General features: G+C 41.0%; 1 protein-coding gene across 1 annotated transcript in view; it reads right to left on the bottom strand.

Annotated features, from left to right (window-relative positions):
- Positions 1 to 386: 386 nt before the first annotated feature.
- Positions 387 to 12,584, bottom strand: part of syt17 (synaptotagmin XVII) — a 51,528-nt gene continuing 39,330 nt past the window's right edge. Inside the window, exon 7 of the mRNA XM_068003060.1 lies at positions 387 to 1,902. Coding sequence (XP_067859161.1) covers positions 1,706 to 1,902 — 197 coding nt within the window. The 3' untranslated portion in view covers positions 387 to 1,705. The remainder of the gene's footprint in view (positions 1,903 to 12,584) is intronic.

Raw genomic sequence — 12,584 nt, 5'->3', positions numbered from 1 at the left:
TTCCTACTCAGGCCTACTGGTAAAAATTGCAGTTAGATCCCGATGACGTCAAATGCTATGAATGGACCCTGCCGGCATTGGGCGGACGTCCTTATCGGCAGGTCAGCTCCCGGTGGCTCCAGGGCAAGTAACTGACCTAGGGGATTTTAACTGCCTACCTTCCCAATTTCCCCCAGGCTGGTAGGGTTAAAATCACTCCCTTCCTGTTTAGACTTACCAGGCAGGACAAACTCAATGATACCAAAATGTTCCAAACCTCATTTGAAGTCTATGATAACACTTTTATGTTTTCTCATTTTGAAATAAGTGTTTTGTCAATTTTAAATTACATTTCTTTCTCTATTGATTTAATACAGGATCAAATTTAATTTATAATTGGTGGATTATTACAGCTGTTATATAACACACGTATGCATATACACATGTACACACTTATAAAGATGGGCAACATCATTACATTCCAGAATGGAATCATTAAGAATGATCACTTTTGGATTTTTACCCTTTTAACAGTTCTCTACTGTTTTACTTTAGATAAAGGCCTTATTCAACTGTTTAGCTAATATATTAGTCTTAGTACTAATAAATGTGCTAAAGCATTTCCCCACTAATTTCAAAATATATTGAAAATATAAAGGTTACTTTTTAATTAATACTCATTCACGGCCCATCATATGCAGGTACAGTACAAACATTTATAACTTACACTGAACATGTATATTACATCTGTGATACCCATATGTGAAGGAACCTTTTCATTCCTTGACAGAACCATATACATGTATCTGTAACATTCCCTTTGCCATATTATTTCCAGTTTGGCTAATAATGGGCACAAGTAGTTGCTTAATTAGCAGCAATGCTTGACAAGATGAATGCATGGCATCTATACATTTGCTTTATTTGGAATATATACTTTGAACTAAAACAATATGCTCTAAAATTGTGATGAAGCATCTATTAAAACACAGATGGCAATAGTTTGTTACTAGCAACTTTCTGACTGAATAACTAGAATTATAGCCATACATCATTCTAACTAAGGACTCAAATACTGTATACCAATCACACAAGACTATCTGCATAATATATTGCATCAATACATCAGTCTAGCAAAATGTCGATAGCAGAAAGTCCTGAAACTAGGGATACAAGGGCTCACAGCTGCTCTGCACAATTTATGTAATAGTTCTATGGGTCTCCACTCGTTATTACAGCAATAATGTGCTCAAATATCTATCTAATGTATTGATAATTTGTCGATAGTGGGCTCTGATTATTGATAAGCGTGGTGGAATGGCATACAGCACTAGAGATAACACGGTCATATCCATATAATAGTAATCGTTCAAATATTGATGGCTTCCACAAATACGAACCCATCAAAAAAATTCAAATTTAAGCTATTTCACCACTTACACCAAGAAAGCTCACATTGATCTTTTTAAAATAATAGGGACAGCCAAGTTCACCTTAAATCAGTTATGTCTTGCGCTTGTGGCATGTGACAGCACATTAACAACATGGCTCTATACGAATCATTTTGTTAGTGCTTTAAAATTAATTTACTGATACATTTTTTTTAATGCCGCAGAGTTTTTGTTTTTCTTCATCGAGGTACGTAATCTAATGCTGCCCTTTCTTCGTCCAGTTGGTGGCAACACCAGCAAGGTTCAGCTTGGTGGCGGTAAGTGAAGGGGTTCCATCACGTCACTTCCAGTGATGCTGGGGAGACACGGTCACACTCAGCACGTGAACGCAGGCTGTGCCACTGCTCCGACGAGGTCCGATGTACGTTCAGCAGGCGGCGCCAGTGATTGGACTCGGGTGCACCAGTGGAGTACTGACCAATAACAATCCGGCCAATGAAATCATTGCTGCTTTTCATGTTGTGACCATAGACTAAAAAGGAAATACAAAACAGACAATTAGTACACTAGATTCAAATACACAAAGCAGCAAGTACAGAGGAATATGATCAGTAGCCTACAATAGCACAGAAACTCCCAAGTAATGTTCCTATTGATACAGCCACAGAAGGTACAGTGAAAGAATAACATGGCTCATTGCCTGCTAGACTATTATTTACAACTGTCAGTATTGATTGTAGGATTGGCCATTGTTCCTTAATTAGATCATTTTGATCTTGTAATAACACAATTATCTTGTCGGTTGAAAGTCACTAACAAAGATTCTCAGAGAAGTCACATTGATCCTGGAGTTATGCCACATAGGACGAATGATGCCAGACAGTTATACCGGTCAATCAGATAAGCATCCCAGATAAGCATCCTGGGCTGAAATTTCAGTTCCAACTACAGTAATTGACAAAGATATTAACTATTTACAGTCTTAATGGGACTGCAAACCACAGCAAACTTCGGTTGCACTATAATTACCTTTGGCAAATATACCAAAACACTTGGACGAAATCCACTGCTCGTAAAATAGAATCTTCCCAGATTTACATTTTGTCAGGATTGTGATCCAATTTACTTAAACCCATTGATGCATTTAAAAATGTTACTCAACTGATGTTTCAGCAAAATAATGATATTTATAGCAGATAATATGAAACAGAATTGAATGTCAGTAAATGGGGTTGCACCCAAGGTTTCCTCACAGCAAGTCTATTCTATGATACTCTTATGAAATCCCCAATGACTGGCTAAAGGTAACATTGCAGAAGCCTTGGAGCAGGTTGCCTCCGTACATTTTTGACCGGGAAATACTTTGTTCAGGCAAGGGGGATTAAAGAGAAAAATAAAAACATTAAAAACAAAAGTGAGACATTTCAATAGAGTTCTATTTGAAAATCCTGTCATTAACCTATAGTCCATGATGTTTACTGATTTGTTTTTCTCCAAATGTAAGGGCCTGTGTAGAAACTGCAAAGAAAATAATAACAAAAGTTGTACTTAATATTATGCATTAATATTAGATTGAACCAAAAATGGTAAGGAATGACGGTCAGATACTAACCAAATGGCAGCTTTAAATGGGATGGTTGGTAAGTGGCTTAAAGGCAAAGGTTTAAAGGTTCTAGTTGTAGATAAATAAAACAAGTAACACCAGCATTAAAACCTCTGCTGCCCTCAACAGGTTTTATTTTGAAATACAGTATTTATAAAGTTTGTGATTATAAGATATTTTCTAATGCTTCACATTGACATTTTAGACAAACATGCAACTGAAACGAAAATAAGGAGTAAAAGTAGAATCAAAGATTCTATGTGGACAGAATCCGTGGATACACTGGAGAAGCTGAGGTTGTTCTCCTTAGAGCAGAGAAGGTTGAGAGGAGATTTGATAGAGGTATTCAAAACCATGAGGGGTCTAGACAGAATAGATAGAGAGAAATTGTTCCCATTGGCAGAAGGGTCAAGAACCAGAGGACACAGATTTAAGGTGATTGGCAAAAGAACCAAAGGTGACATGAGGAAAAACTTTTTTACTCAGCGAGTGGTTATGATCGCAAATGCACTGCCTGAGGGGGTGGTGGAAGCAGATTCAATCATGGCTTTCAAAAGGAAATTGGATAAGTACTTGAAGGGAAAAGATTTGCAGGGCTATGGGGAAAAGGTGGAGGAATGGGACTAGCTGAACTGCTCCTGCAGAGAGCCAGCAAGGGTTTAACGGGCCGAATGGCCTCCTTCTGTGCTGTAACAATTCTATAATTCTAGGAGTAAAAATCCAACCTGAAGTATAAGAACAGTAAAATGAAGTCAGTGTTGGAAAGTATCATTGCCATTACTCTGTTAAAAAAAAATCCAGTCTAAGTTACTGCAAGGATCAACAAACAGTAAAGTTAAAAATAAAACAAAGCACTCCAAAGAAAATCACGAGGAAGAGCAGGGTGCAGCCTATTCAGTAATGTAGCCTGAGAGAAACATCAATTTACCATTGCCACTGAAAGATGTAGCATTTTGTTTGTAAGGTTGTACCACACCTCTCAAGTGCTGCACATTTTGTAGAACTGTTTCACATTCAAGGTGGAAATTTCATTTTGTCCTTGCTATAGGTTAGCTAAAAGTTTCATGCTGTCTCAGCAATTCATTTTCCTAAAACAACATCTGCGTGGCAGAAACAAGTGCCGTTTTCTTTCTCCCGTTCCCCCTCAGATTTTAGGATTCATTTTCCCCAATAATAGGAGAGAACTTGTATTTATACAGTGCCTTTAATGTCTTCAGGATATCCCAAAATGCTTCGCAGCCAATGAATTTCTTCTTGAAGTGTTTGTATGTGGGAAAACATAGCAGACAATTTATGGTCCCACAAATAGCAATGAGAAAATGGTCAGCTAATCTGTTTTTGGTGATTTTTGGTTGGTTGGTTGAAAACCAGGACACTGGGAGAATTTCCCTTCTCTTCTTCTAATATATCATGGGATATTTTATGTCCATCTAAATATATAGAAAGTGCTTTGGTTTAACATCTCATCTGAAAGACAGCACCTCCGCCAATGCAGCACTCCCTCAGTACTGCACTGAAGTTCCAGCATAGAATATTCGCTCAAGTCCTGCAGTGGGCCTTGGACCTTCTGATGTGGACCATTCTGCTGCTGAGTCTGGGTAGAATCATAGAATGGTTACAGCACAGGAGGCGGCCATTCGGCCTGTTGAGTCCGTGCCGGCTCTCTGCAAGAGCAATCCAGCTAGTCCCACTCCCCTGCCCTTTTCCTGTAGCCCTGCAATTCTTTTTCCTTCAAGTACTTATCCAATTCCCTTCTGAAAGTCACGATTGAATCTGCCTCCACCATCAGCGCATTCCAGATCATAACTACTCGCTGCGTAAAAGTTTTTCCCTCATGTCGCCTTTGGTTCTTTTACCAATCGCCTTAAATCTGTGTCCTCTGGTTCTCGACCCTTCTGCCAATGGGAACCTGTCATGAGGATTCTGCTGTGCCACTTTTAACCAGATGTTAGGTAGGAATGGGATAAGGTGCTCCATGACTTTCTATCTCTGTAGATTCACTACTATAATGTTCATTTCTATCTGTCTATATCATTAAGTATATACGTGAGACTAAAAACTGCTATAAATGATATTAACGTCGATAGCAATCAATGTGAATTTCAAACAACATTTTCTGTTTTTATTTCAGATTTCCAGCCCTTACAGTTTATTTGAATTCTAAAAGGTGGTTTCACAATTAAATCCTTATCAATCTATTTGAAAATGTTCTTTTCTTCTTTCTTTCAGCACTTGGCAAAGAGAAGCAAAAAGACTTGCAAAATTTTCTATCAATTTGAGGGCCATGTGCCTCAAACAACTGGTACAATACACACTGGGTCTTTAAGATATTGAGAGATTTGTGGGCCAATTCGATAGCGTCCAATAACAACTCGGTTCGCTAGAAGTGCGCCAGAAGTGAGAGACCCGAGGACCTTCCTAAATTCGACCTCTGGCCTCATTGGCATAAATCCGGCGAGCTGCTGGCCCCTTGACGCTCTTCGAATTCCCTTTGGCTCAGATGCCGGGCTAGCCCATAGGTAAGTCCGGGAACTGGAAGTCTCTTGGTTAATACTAGAGTGTCAAAGCCTTTTGTTTTCATGAATTGCAGGACCACATATAGGGGTAGAAAATGGTCAACACCTTTAGTGCAAAACAGGCTGACTGCAAATGGGCAGCCTCTTTTATAGCACCCTCAATTTCCTTTTCCATTTGAGGGTATGCATCTTCCATTGTGGATCTGTTCAAGCTTTTATTATAAAATAATGTCCCACCTTTGTGAAGTGTTGGAATATTCTTTTGCTCACCTAATAATTTATGAATGCTATATTTCAACCAGCTACATCAATCTCATCAGCTGGTCCAAAAGAAATGACTACAGGGATGGAATATTGATTGGGCAAATTAATTTAGTGTCAATTCATAACAAGTCAGGTCAGAATTGATGAGTGAACAATGGGTACTGCTTGAAGTTCAAACTGATTGCGATTCATACAAAATATTAGTTCACCAAATCTCATTTTTGGATGAGATTTTATCACCTATATTTAGTGACACAAAGAAATGGGAAATCAGCTTAAAAACAGGAACAAACCTATTATATTACAAAAAATGGTCATAATTATTTTAATCTTAAACTAGCTTTATAATTTTGTCTTCAGAAATAAAATCCCTCTCAATTTTAGACCGCTTTCACAGTTCTGTCAAATGGTAAGCTCCGTGTACCTGAGCTGATTTTAGTGCATCTGATAAGAAGAATATAGTGTAAATCATTTAAAAATGAACTGACAGTCAGATGCTATTGCTCTTTGATGTAGCAATGCCCTGACAATGGAAAGACAGAACATGCGTTCTCATCAGTAATCGTACATAAATTGGGAACTCATGTTTTGCTGGCTGTCAAGACAGGGTACCTAATGGAATCAAAATGCCTCCACGCAGGGAAGGAAGGTAAATTGGAGGCCAGATTACCTCAGGTAGCTTCCACAGTTTCTTAGCAGCCGGGTATGGGGCATTGAAGATTCTTGGCGAGGGGAGATCTTGATAGGGAAAAATACTAAAGTGGGGGAAAATTATTAAACTGAATTGGGGGTACTACTCCAAGGGAGTAATTCATTAAAAAGATGATGCATTTAATATATGTCAGTGATAGCTACAGGGAAAATGAAAATTGCATGGAATGCTAATAATGGAATTGCTCCTTTTTGGAGGAGGAATTGTTCATAAATTATTGAAATGTTCTGTGAAATTTTTCTCTTATTGTGGATTGGCTGCAAACCTCTCACATACCAGTTCATCCACATTTTTTAAAATGTCCAACTTAGGTAATTATAAATTGGCTAGATTGGACACTGTGCATCTATGATTCCTTTAAATTATAAGCATGCACAATTCTCTGTTAAGAATGCATCCTTTCATTACGAATGATCCGAAATCCTAAAAGTACTGAAAGATTTGGTAAAATGGATTATAATATGGTGACATTTCATTGTATATTTGATCTAAATGTTTTATATTTACTGTTAAACTCATCCAAATCAAACATTTAACACAAGTACTTAGCCAGCATGGGGAAACAAAACAGATCCATATTTGTAAAGCTGACCTGGCTCCACAAGTAAAATGTTTTGCCTATTTCCAGTATTAAAGTGTACAGTTTAAAGATAAACCAAAGTACTAAATATACAATGGCTCACACATTAAGCTGCTAAAGTTTCTCATTAGAGTAGATTGATTACTCACTGAAGATCACATTTGAAATAAAATATAAAAATGCCCTGTGGATTGTGAGATTCTGAACTGTCGGTAATATTTGCGTATACTCTGCATCACTAATTTCTGTCAATCACAGAGCCAGGAACTGTCAGTGTAGAGCAGAGCTCAGCACCATTTGTAAATAATACCAACAGGTCGGGATTTCAACCTCTGTTGCAAAAGATTTGCTGAATGTGTCAAATATAATTTTCAGTTAGTCCCATAATTCAAGAGTGAACGTTCAAAGCAACAAATGTGTTTCTGTGTAAAGCATTACATCTTTACATATGACTATGTACACAAAGGCTGCAAAATACACGAGATATGAATATACAAGTTGAAAACATAATATATGAATATACAACCTGCAAATACTCTGAGGAGGGAATTGCCTCGCCAGTTTCACACACATTAGTGGTGTAGAAACGGAGTAGGGAATTTTCTGAGCCAGGAACAGCGAATGGAAGTCATTGCCGCCCATTGTACACCTTCAAAACACTTCCACCAAATTCCCTCATATTTTTTGATCCTTCCTGCAATTTGCTCACCAAATCCCCACTGGCTTAATTTGCCTATGTCAGAGTGAAAGCCAGTTAGGTAGCAGCTACACATTTCCTGGGTTTGCGCAGCTATTGTACTCTGGGCGAGTTATGCGGAGATACGCGAGGTGCAGCACTTGTCCAAATATTGTGCAACAGCAATCAGAGATCCTCTATATCAACACCTGATATGCAGAAGTTGCCACGATGCCTTCATCAATCAAATCAACGGAAGGCTTCTGGGTGACAAAGCCTACCCCCTGCTCTCATGGCCATTGACCCCAATCAGAGTGGCCTGAACAGCAGCACAGGAGTAGTTCAACGAGGCACATGCATCGACTAAACTGGTTATCTAGAAGACCACCGTGGTGTTGAAAACACGCTTTAGTTTCCTGGACAGATTGGGAGGGGATCTGCAGTATGCTCCAGATTGGGTTGCCATTCAGGAAGAGCTGCTCCGACAAGGCTGACGAGGGGTCCCTTGCTTCAGTGGATCCTGCACTACATGCAGCAGACTATCAGGATAACCTGCACTCAGTGTCTTTGATGCCCCTTGTAGTGGACAGAAGAGGACAGGTCATCTCACGAAGTGTTCTCCTTTGTGTAACTCAGCTAACTTTCACATCACAGCCTGAATTCCTTCTCCCACATTTGCAAATAATAGACACTACCCATTCTACCACAAGAGAACACATCAGCCCTCTTTGCTCCTAAATGACTGTGCCAGTAATCATCACCTGAGTGAGTAAATCATTACCAAAATCAGTGCACCATTTCCTGTATGACTGTAATCTCCATGAACAAAGCACACAGTCTATTTTAATAAATAACTGCAAAGTGCAAACAATCACCCTACTCTCTGCTAGCACAATGCTTTCCTTGGGTGCCTACACATACCTTTCTATAACCTATTTCAGTGCTCCTTCTAAGTGCCACCTGAAGGTCTGGATCGCAGGAGGAGATTGGTTCCTCATGCTGTACAAAAGGGTCAAGGAACTGAGGTGGGCCTTGTCTCATGGCAGCTGGCTTTTGGCACGGAGCCAGTATTGGCTGCATCTGGAGAGTGCTACTGAGCAACCTGATCACGACGCCCACATTTTACTGGAGATCTGGCATATGCTGCTGTCCTCAGAGACGACGGTATCAGGTAGTTGGAATCTAGCTGTCGTCATTCCACCGGGCCTTGGATCTGTGGCTCCAATGATCAGTGGCTGGTCTATTGGCAGCTATCAGATCCTGAAAACCCCGAGGCACAGCGATCACTATGGTCTGGAAGCCGCGATCCATACTGTCTCCTATTGCCTCCAACTGGTCCCTGGCTGCTTCTTAGTTGGGGAATCTGCTGCAGATTCCAATAAAGCTGCCATTCGCCCCATTAGTGCCTGAAACGAAAACAAAACTTTGGTGATGTTGACTTAAGAGTCACACCTGTCACTTGCCATACATCCTTGGAGATTGACCCGAGTCTGCATGTAGGTATGATGTTCCTCACGCATCCTTCTTTTCAGGTGAGTAGCCATGAGTAGTGGGTCCCACGACTCCAAAAGCCATAGGCAGTCTTCTCTTCAGCCTCTGCTGGAAAGGTGGCACATCCTCACTCAGTACTCATTCCTCCAGTTCCCACATGCTCTGTGAATCATCTGGTGCCACATCCTTCCTCACTACCACTATCTAAATCACCCCGGGTGAAAGAGTCTGAGCTGGTGCCTGGGAGCGAGGAAGCAAGTGCTGCAGGTGGTGAATTGGCAGGTGTCAGGGCAGAGGAAGACAGGAGACATGTTCATCATCATCATCCTTCACCTGTGCCCCCCTCTGTTGCTGTGGTGGATCTGCAGGAAAGGAGGGTAGAAGCCAAGAATGGGTAAGCATTAGCCCCTTGAGATTAAGGAGAAAGAGAAATGAGTGGAAGCCTGGGCGCTGCTTTACAGGAATGCCAAAGCGACAGTGCGGCTGTTCAATCACTAGCCTGACCCAAGATGCCACTGACCTCGTCATCTCCGAAGGCAAGAACCAAGTGAGTGCCTACTAGCTCCGTGGTCTTACCCTTAAAGGGAGTGAGAGGTCTAAAAGGTGCGGTTGTCCTCTCTGGTGGCCTGCATTGTGTGCCAATTTGTCCTGCAAGAAGATTGAGTAAACGAGCATAAGGCTATCAGTTGAGCCAAGCAGCACGGTAAAGGTGAAGTAAGATGTGGGGATCTGGGGCTCTTAAAGTGGAGGAAGGGTTTTGGGTTTATGGGTTGTGAATGCTAGTTATTGGTGTTGGGGGAGCCGTGTAGCCGCAGGGCAGGATGTGGAGTTAGAGCTGCCCAGTGTGAAGAGTGCATTATGGAAATGTTGCTTTAAGAAGGTGAAAAGTGTGCTGGTGCCCAGGGAGTGTCCAGTGTTACTTGCTAGCCCTGGTGAGGCTGTTGAACCTTGACACTGAGCGTGACGGCACAAGTCACATTCCTGGGAGGCCTGGTGACACCCACACCCAGGGGTCTGTACCTCCTGGTTTCAATCTCTTGAGGGCGGCTCGGAGGTCTGCATCAGTAAAGTTTTGTGTTCCTCTCCTGGATGGGGCCCTGCTACCCTTTGGGGACAGATGGTGCATGAGTGGTCATTACTCTGTAAAAGTATACAGTAAGACAAATATTGATAAAGCATGCAGTGAGGTTATTTGACTATGGGAAACGCTACAGGCAATTTACTAGTGTACATATAGGAAAATCTTGCATTTAGCAGGTCACACACCAGAAATCATATAATGCAGCCCGAGTGGTGTGCGACCACCATCTTGCAGGTAATACGTGTACCTTGGCGCAACTGGGCTGACCTCACCAGATAATACAAGGCCAATCCCGTTTGCATAATTCACTGCTGCTCTGGGTGTTTCTCTATGATGTGCTGGCACTGCCAGGGCCATATTGTGGAGCTCCAGTAACCAGTGAGTGACTGTTTGCAGCTCAATGTGGGGTGTAAGGGTCCAAGCTGGGGAGTGGCAAAGGATAAGGGGCACTGGCTGGTGATGACAGGGGTGACAAAGGCCAGGGGTTCGCTGAAAACTGGGTCCCGGGCCTCATTTTAATAATTGCGGCGAGCTGCCGGCACCTGACACGCCTCCAGAGGGAGCTGTTGTGGAACCGAGAGGCGCACCTCCTGCTTGTCCCCGCTCCACATGAAGGTCAATACAAAATTTAAAAAAAATATATTGCTCAGGACTCTGATCAGGGCTGCTCAATATCCGAGAGGGGTCCCTAAACTGATGTTAGGCCCCTCGTTAACATTTACCAGGGGCCCAAAGCCCATTTTAGGCAACTGCCAGGGACTCCTAGAAAACCACCTTTACCAATAAATCGGGCCCGAAATGTTGTGCTCTGAAATTAGTCCGTTTTTGCCCGTTTTCCACCTGGAATATAATTACCTCCTGCAGGTAAGTTTTTTTTTTAAACCTTTTTTTTTTGGTAGCTGCCCCCAGCGGTCCCTTTAAAAGGGTGCAGAGCCGGCAATCCTGAACGCAGCAAGCCCAATATGCCTGCTGCATTCAGCATAAACACATTTCCAGTTTGGGCCCTAAAACAGGCATTAGGTCTGTTATTAGCATAATCAAGGGGTTAGCCTGTTTTGTGCAGCCGCTAGGTACGCCTCGACAGCTCCCGAACCAATACGTACATCACATACGTTCAGCAATTTTATTTTAAATTCACAAGCTTTCGGAGGCTACCTCCTTCCTCAGGTTCACCTTGTGAATTTAAAATAAAATTGCTGGACTATAACTTGGTGTTGTAAAATTGTTTACAATTGTCAACCCCAGTCCATCACCGGCATCTCCACATCACATACGTTCTTGACACAGGAGGTTGACCCTCTAATGTGGACCCCCTTTTCCACCCGGAAAACAGATTCAGCGCGATCCAATTTCCAGGCCGTTGTCTTGAAGACACGACATTAGCAGCTGAATTGAAACCATAATTACACAAGTGTAAACAAAAACTACTTATTTTCTCATTTTCTATCTTTAGAAACCTTGTATAACAGGAATTTTAAAAAACAACTTTTGAGATTTTTTTTCCCTCAAGCGATGACGGAAATAAGCAAGGCACCAAATATCGGTTTCCATATCATTTCTGTTTAGGTTAATTCAATTTTCATAATGCTGTTAGTTCTCGGAAGCTACAGTCATAATTTCATTTAGCATCTCAAAAAGAAAAAAAAAACAATTGCAGTTTGTTGCCAAGCCAATTCCTCCATTTGCACTGAGGTTTGGAAGATGTAAAATGTCAAATATAATTAAATAAATGTGTTTGCCACTTAGATAATACAGTGGATGAAATTTACAAACTCTGTTCATTTTAAATCCCAATTTGAAATTAAATTGGCATTAACCCTCCCTTGCCCAAGCACTGAACCTAATTTGGGTTTGCTGTGTTCAAGTATGTAATATAAAAGGATAACATTACATGACATAACTACATTTGGAGAACATACAGGTCACCTTTACTATCAACTGGTTAATAGCATAGAGAATTAGATCATTTGTTTAAGAAATTACTTTGATCCCGAATGCTTATTGCAGGAAAAATAATACAATTTCAAACCTTCTTACTTAATATTGTCAAGCATAGTTTTCAAGTAAGTTGCTTGTTCAGTTATGGTACAGTAGTATTTTGGCTGTTTTTGTTCAGTTTCAAGAACATGAATTAATAATATGCAGTATACAAAAAAAAGCTAATTCCAATTATTTTGTTATTACAGCCAGATAAAGCTGAACTGAGTTAATTGATCTCAGCCATGGCAACAGTTGGGGTGCTATGACTAGATTTGATGCTTCTGGGCTAGGAAGCAGAAAATAAGCTAGGG

This window comes from Heptranchias perlo, chromosome 22, assembly GCF_035084215.1.
Source record: "Heptranchias perlo isolate sHepPer1 chromosome 22, sHepPer1.hap1, whole genome shotgun sequence".
NCBI lineage: Eukaryota > Metazoa > Chordata > Chondrichthyes > Hexanchiformes > Hexanchidae > Heptranchias > Heptranchias perlo.
This window is presented reverse-complemented; position numbering and strand designations above follow the sequence as displayed.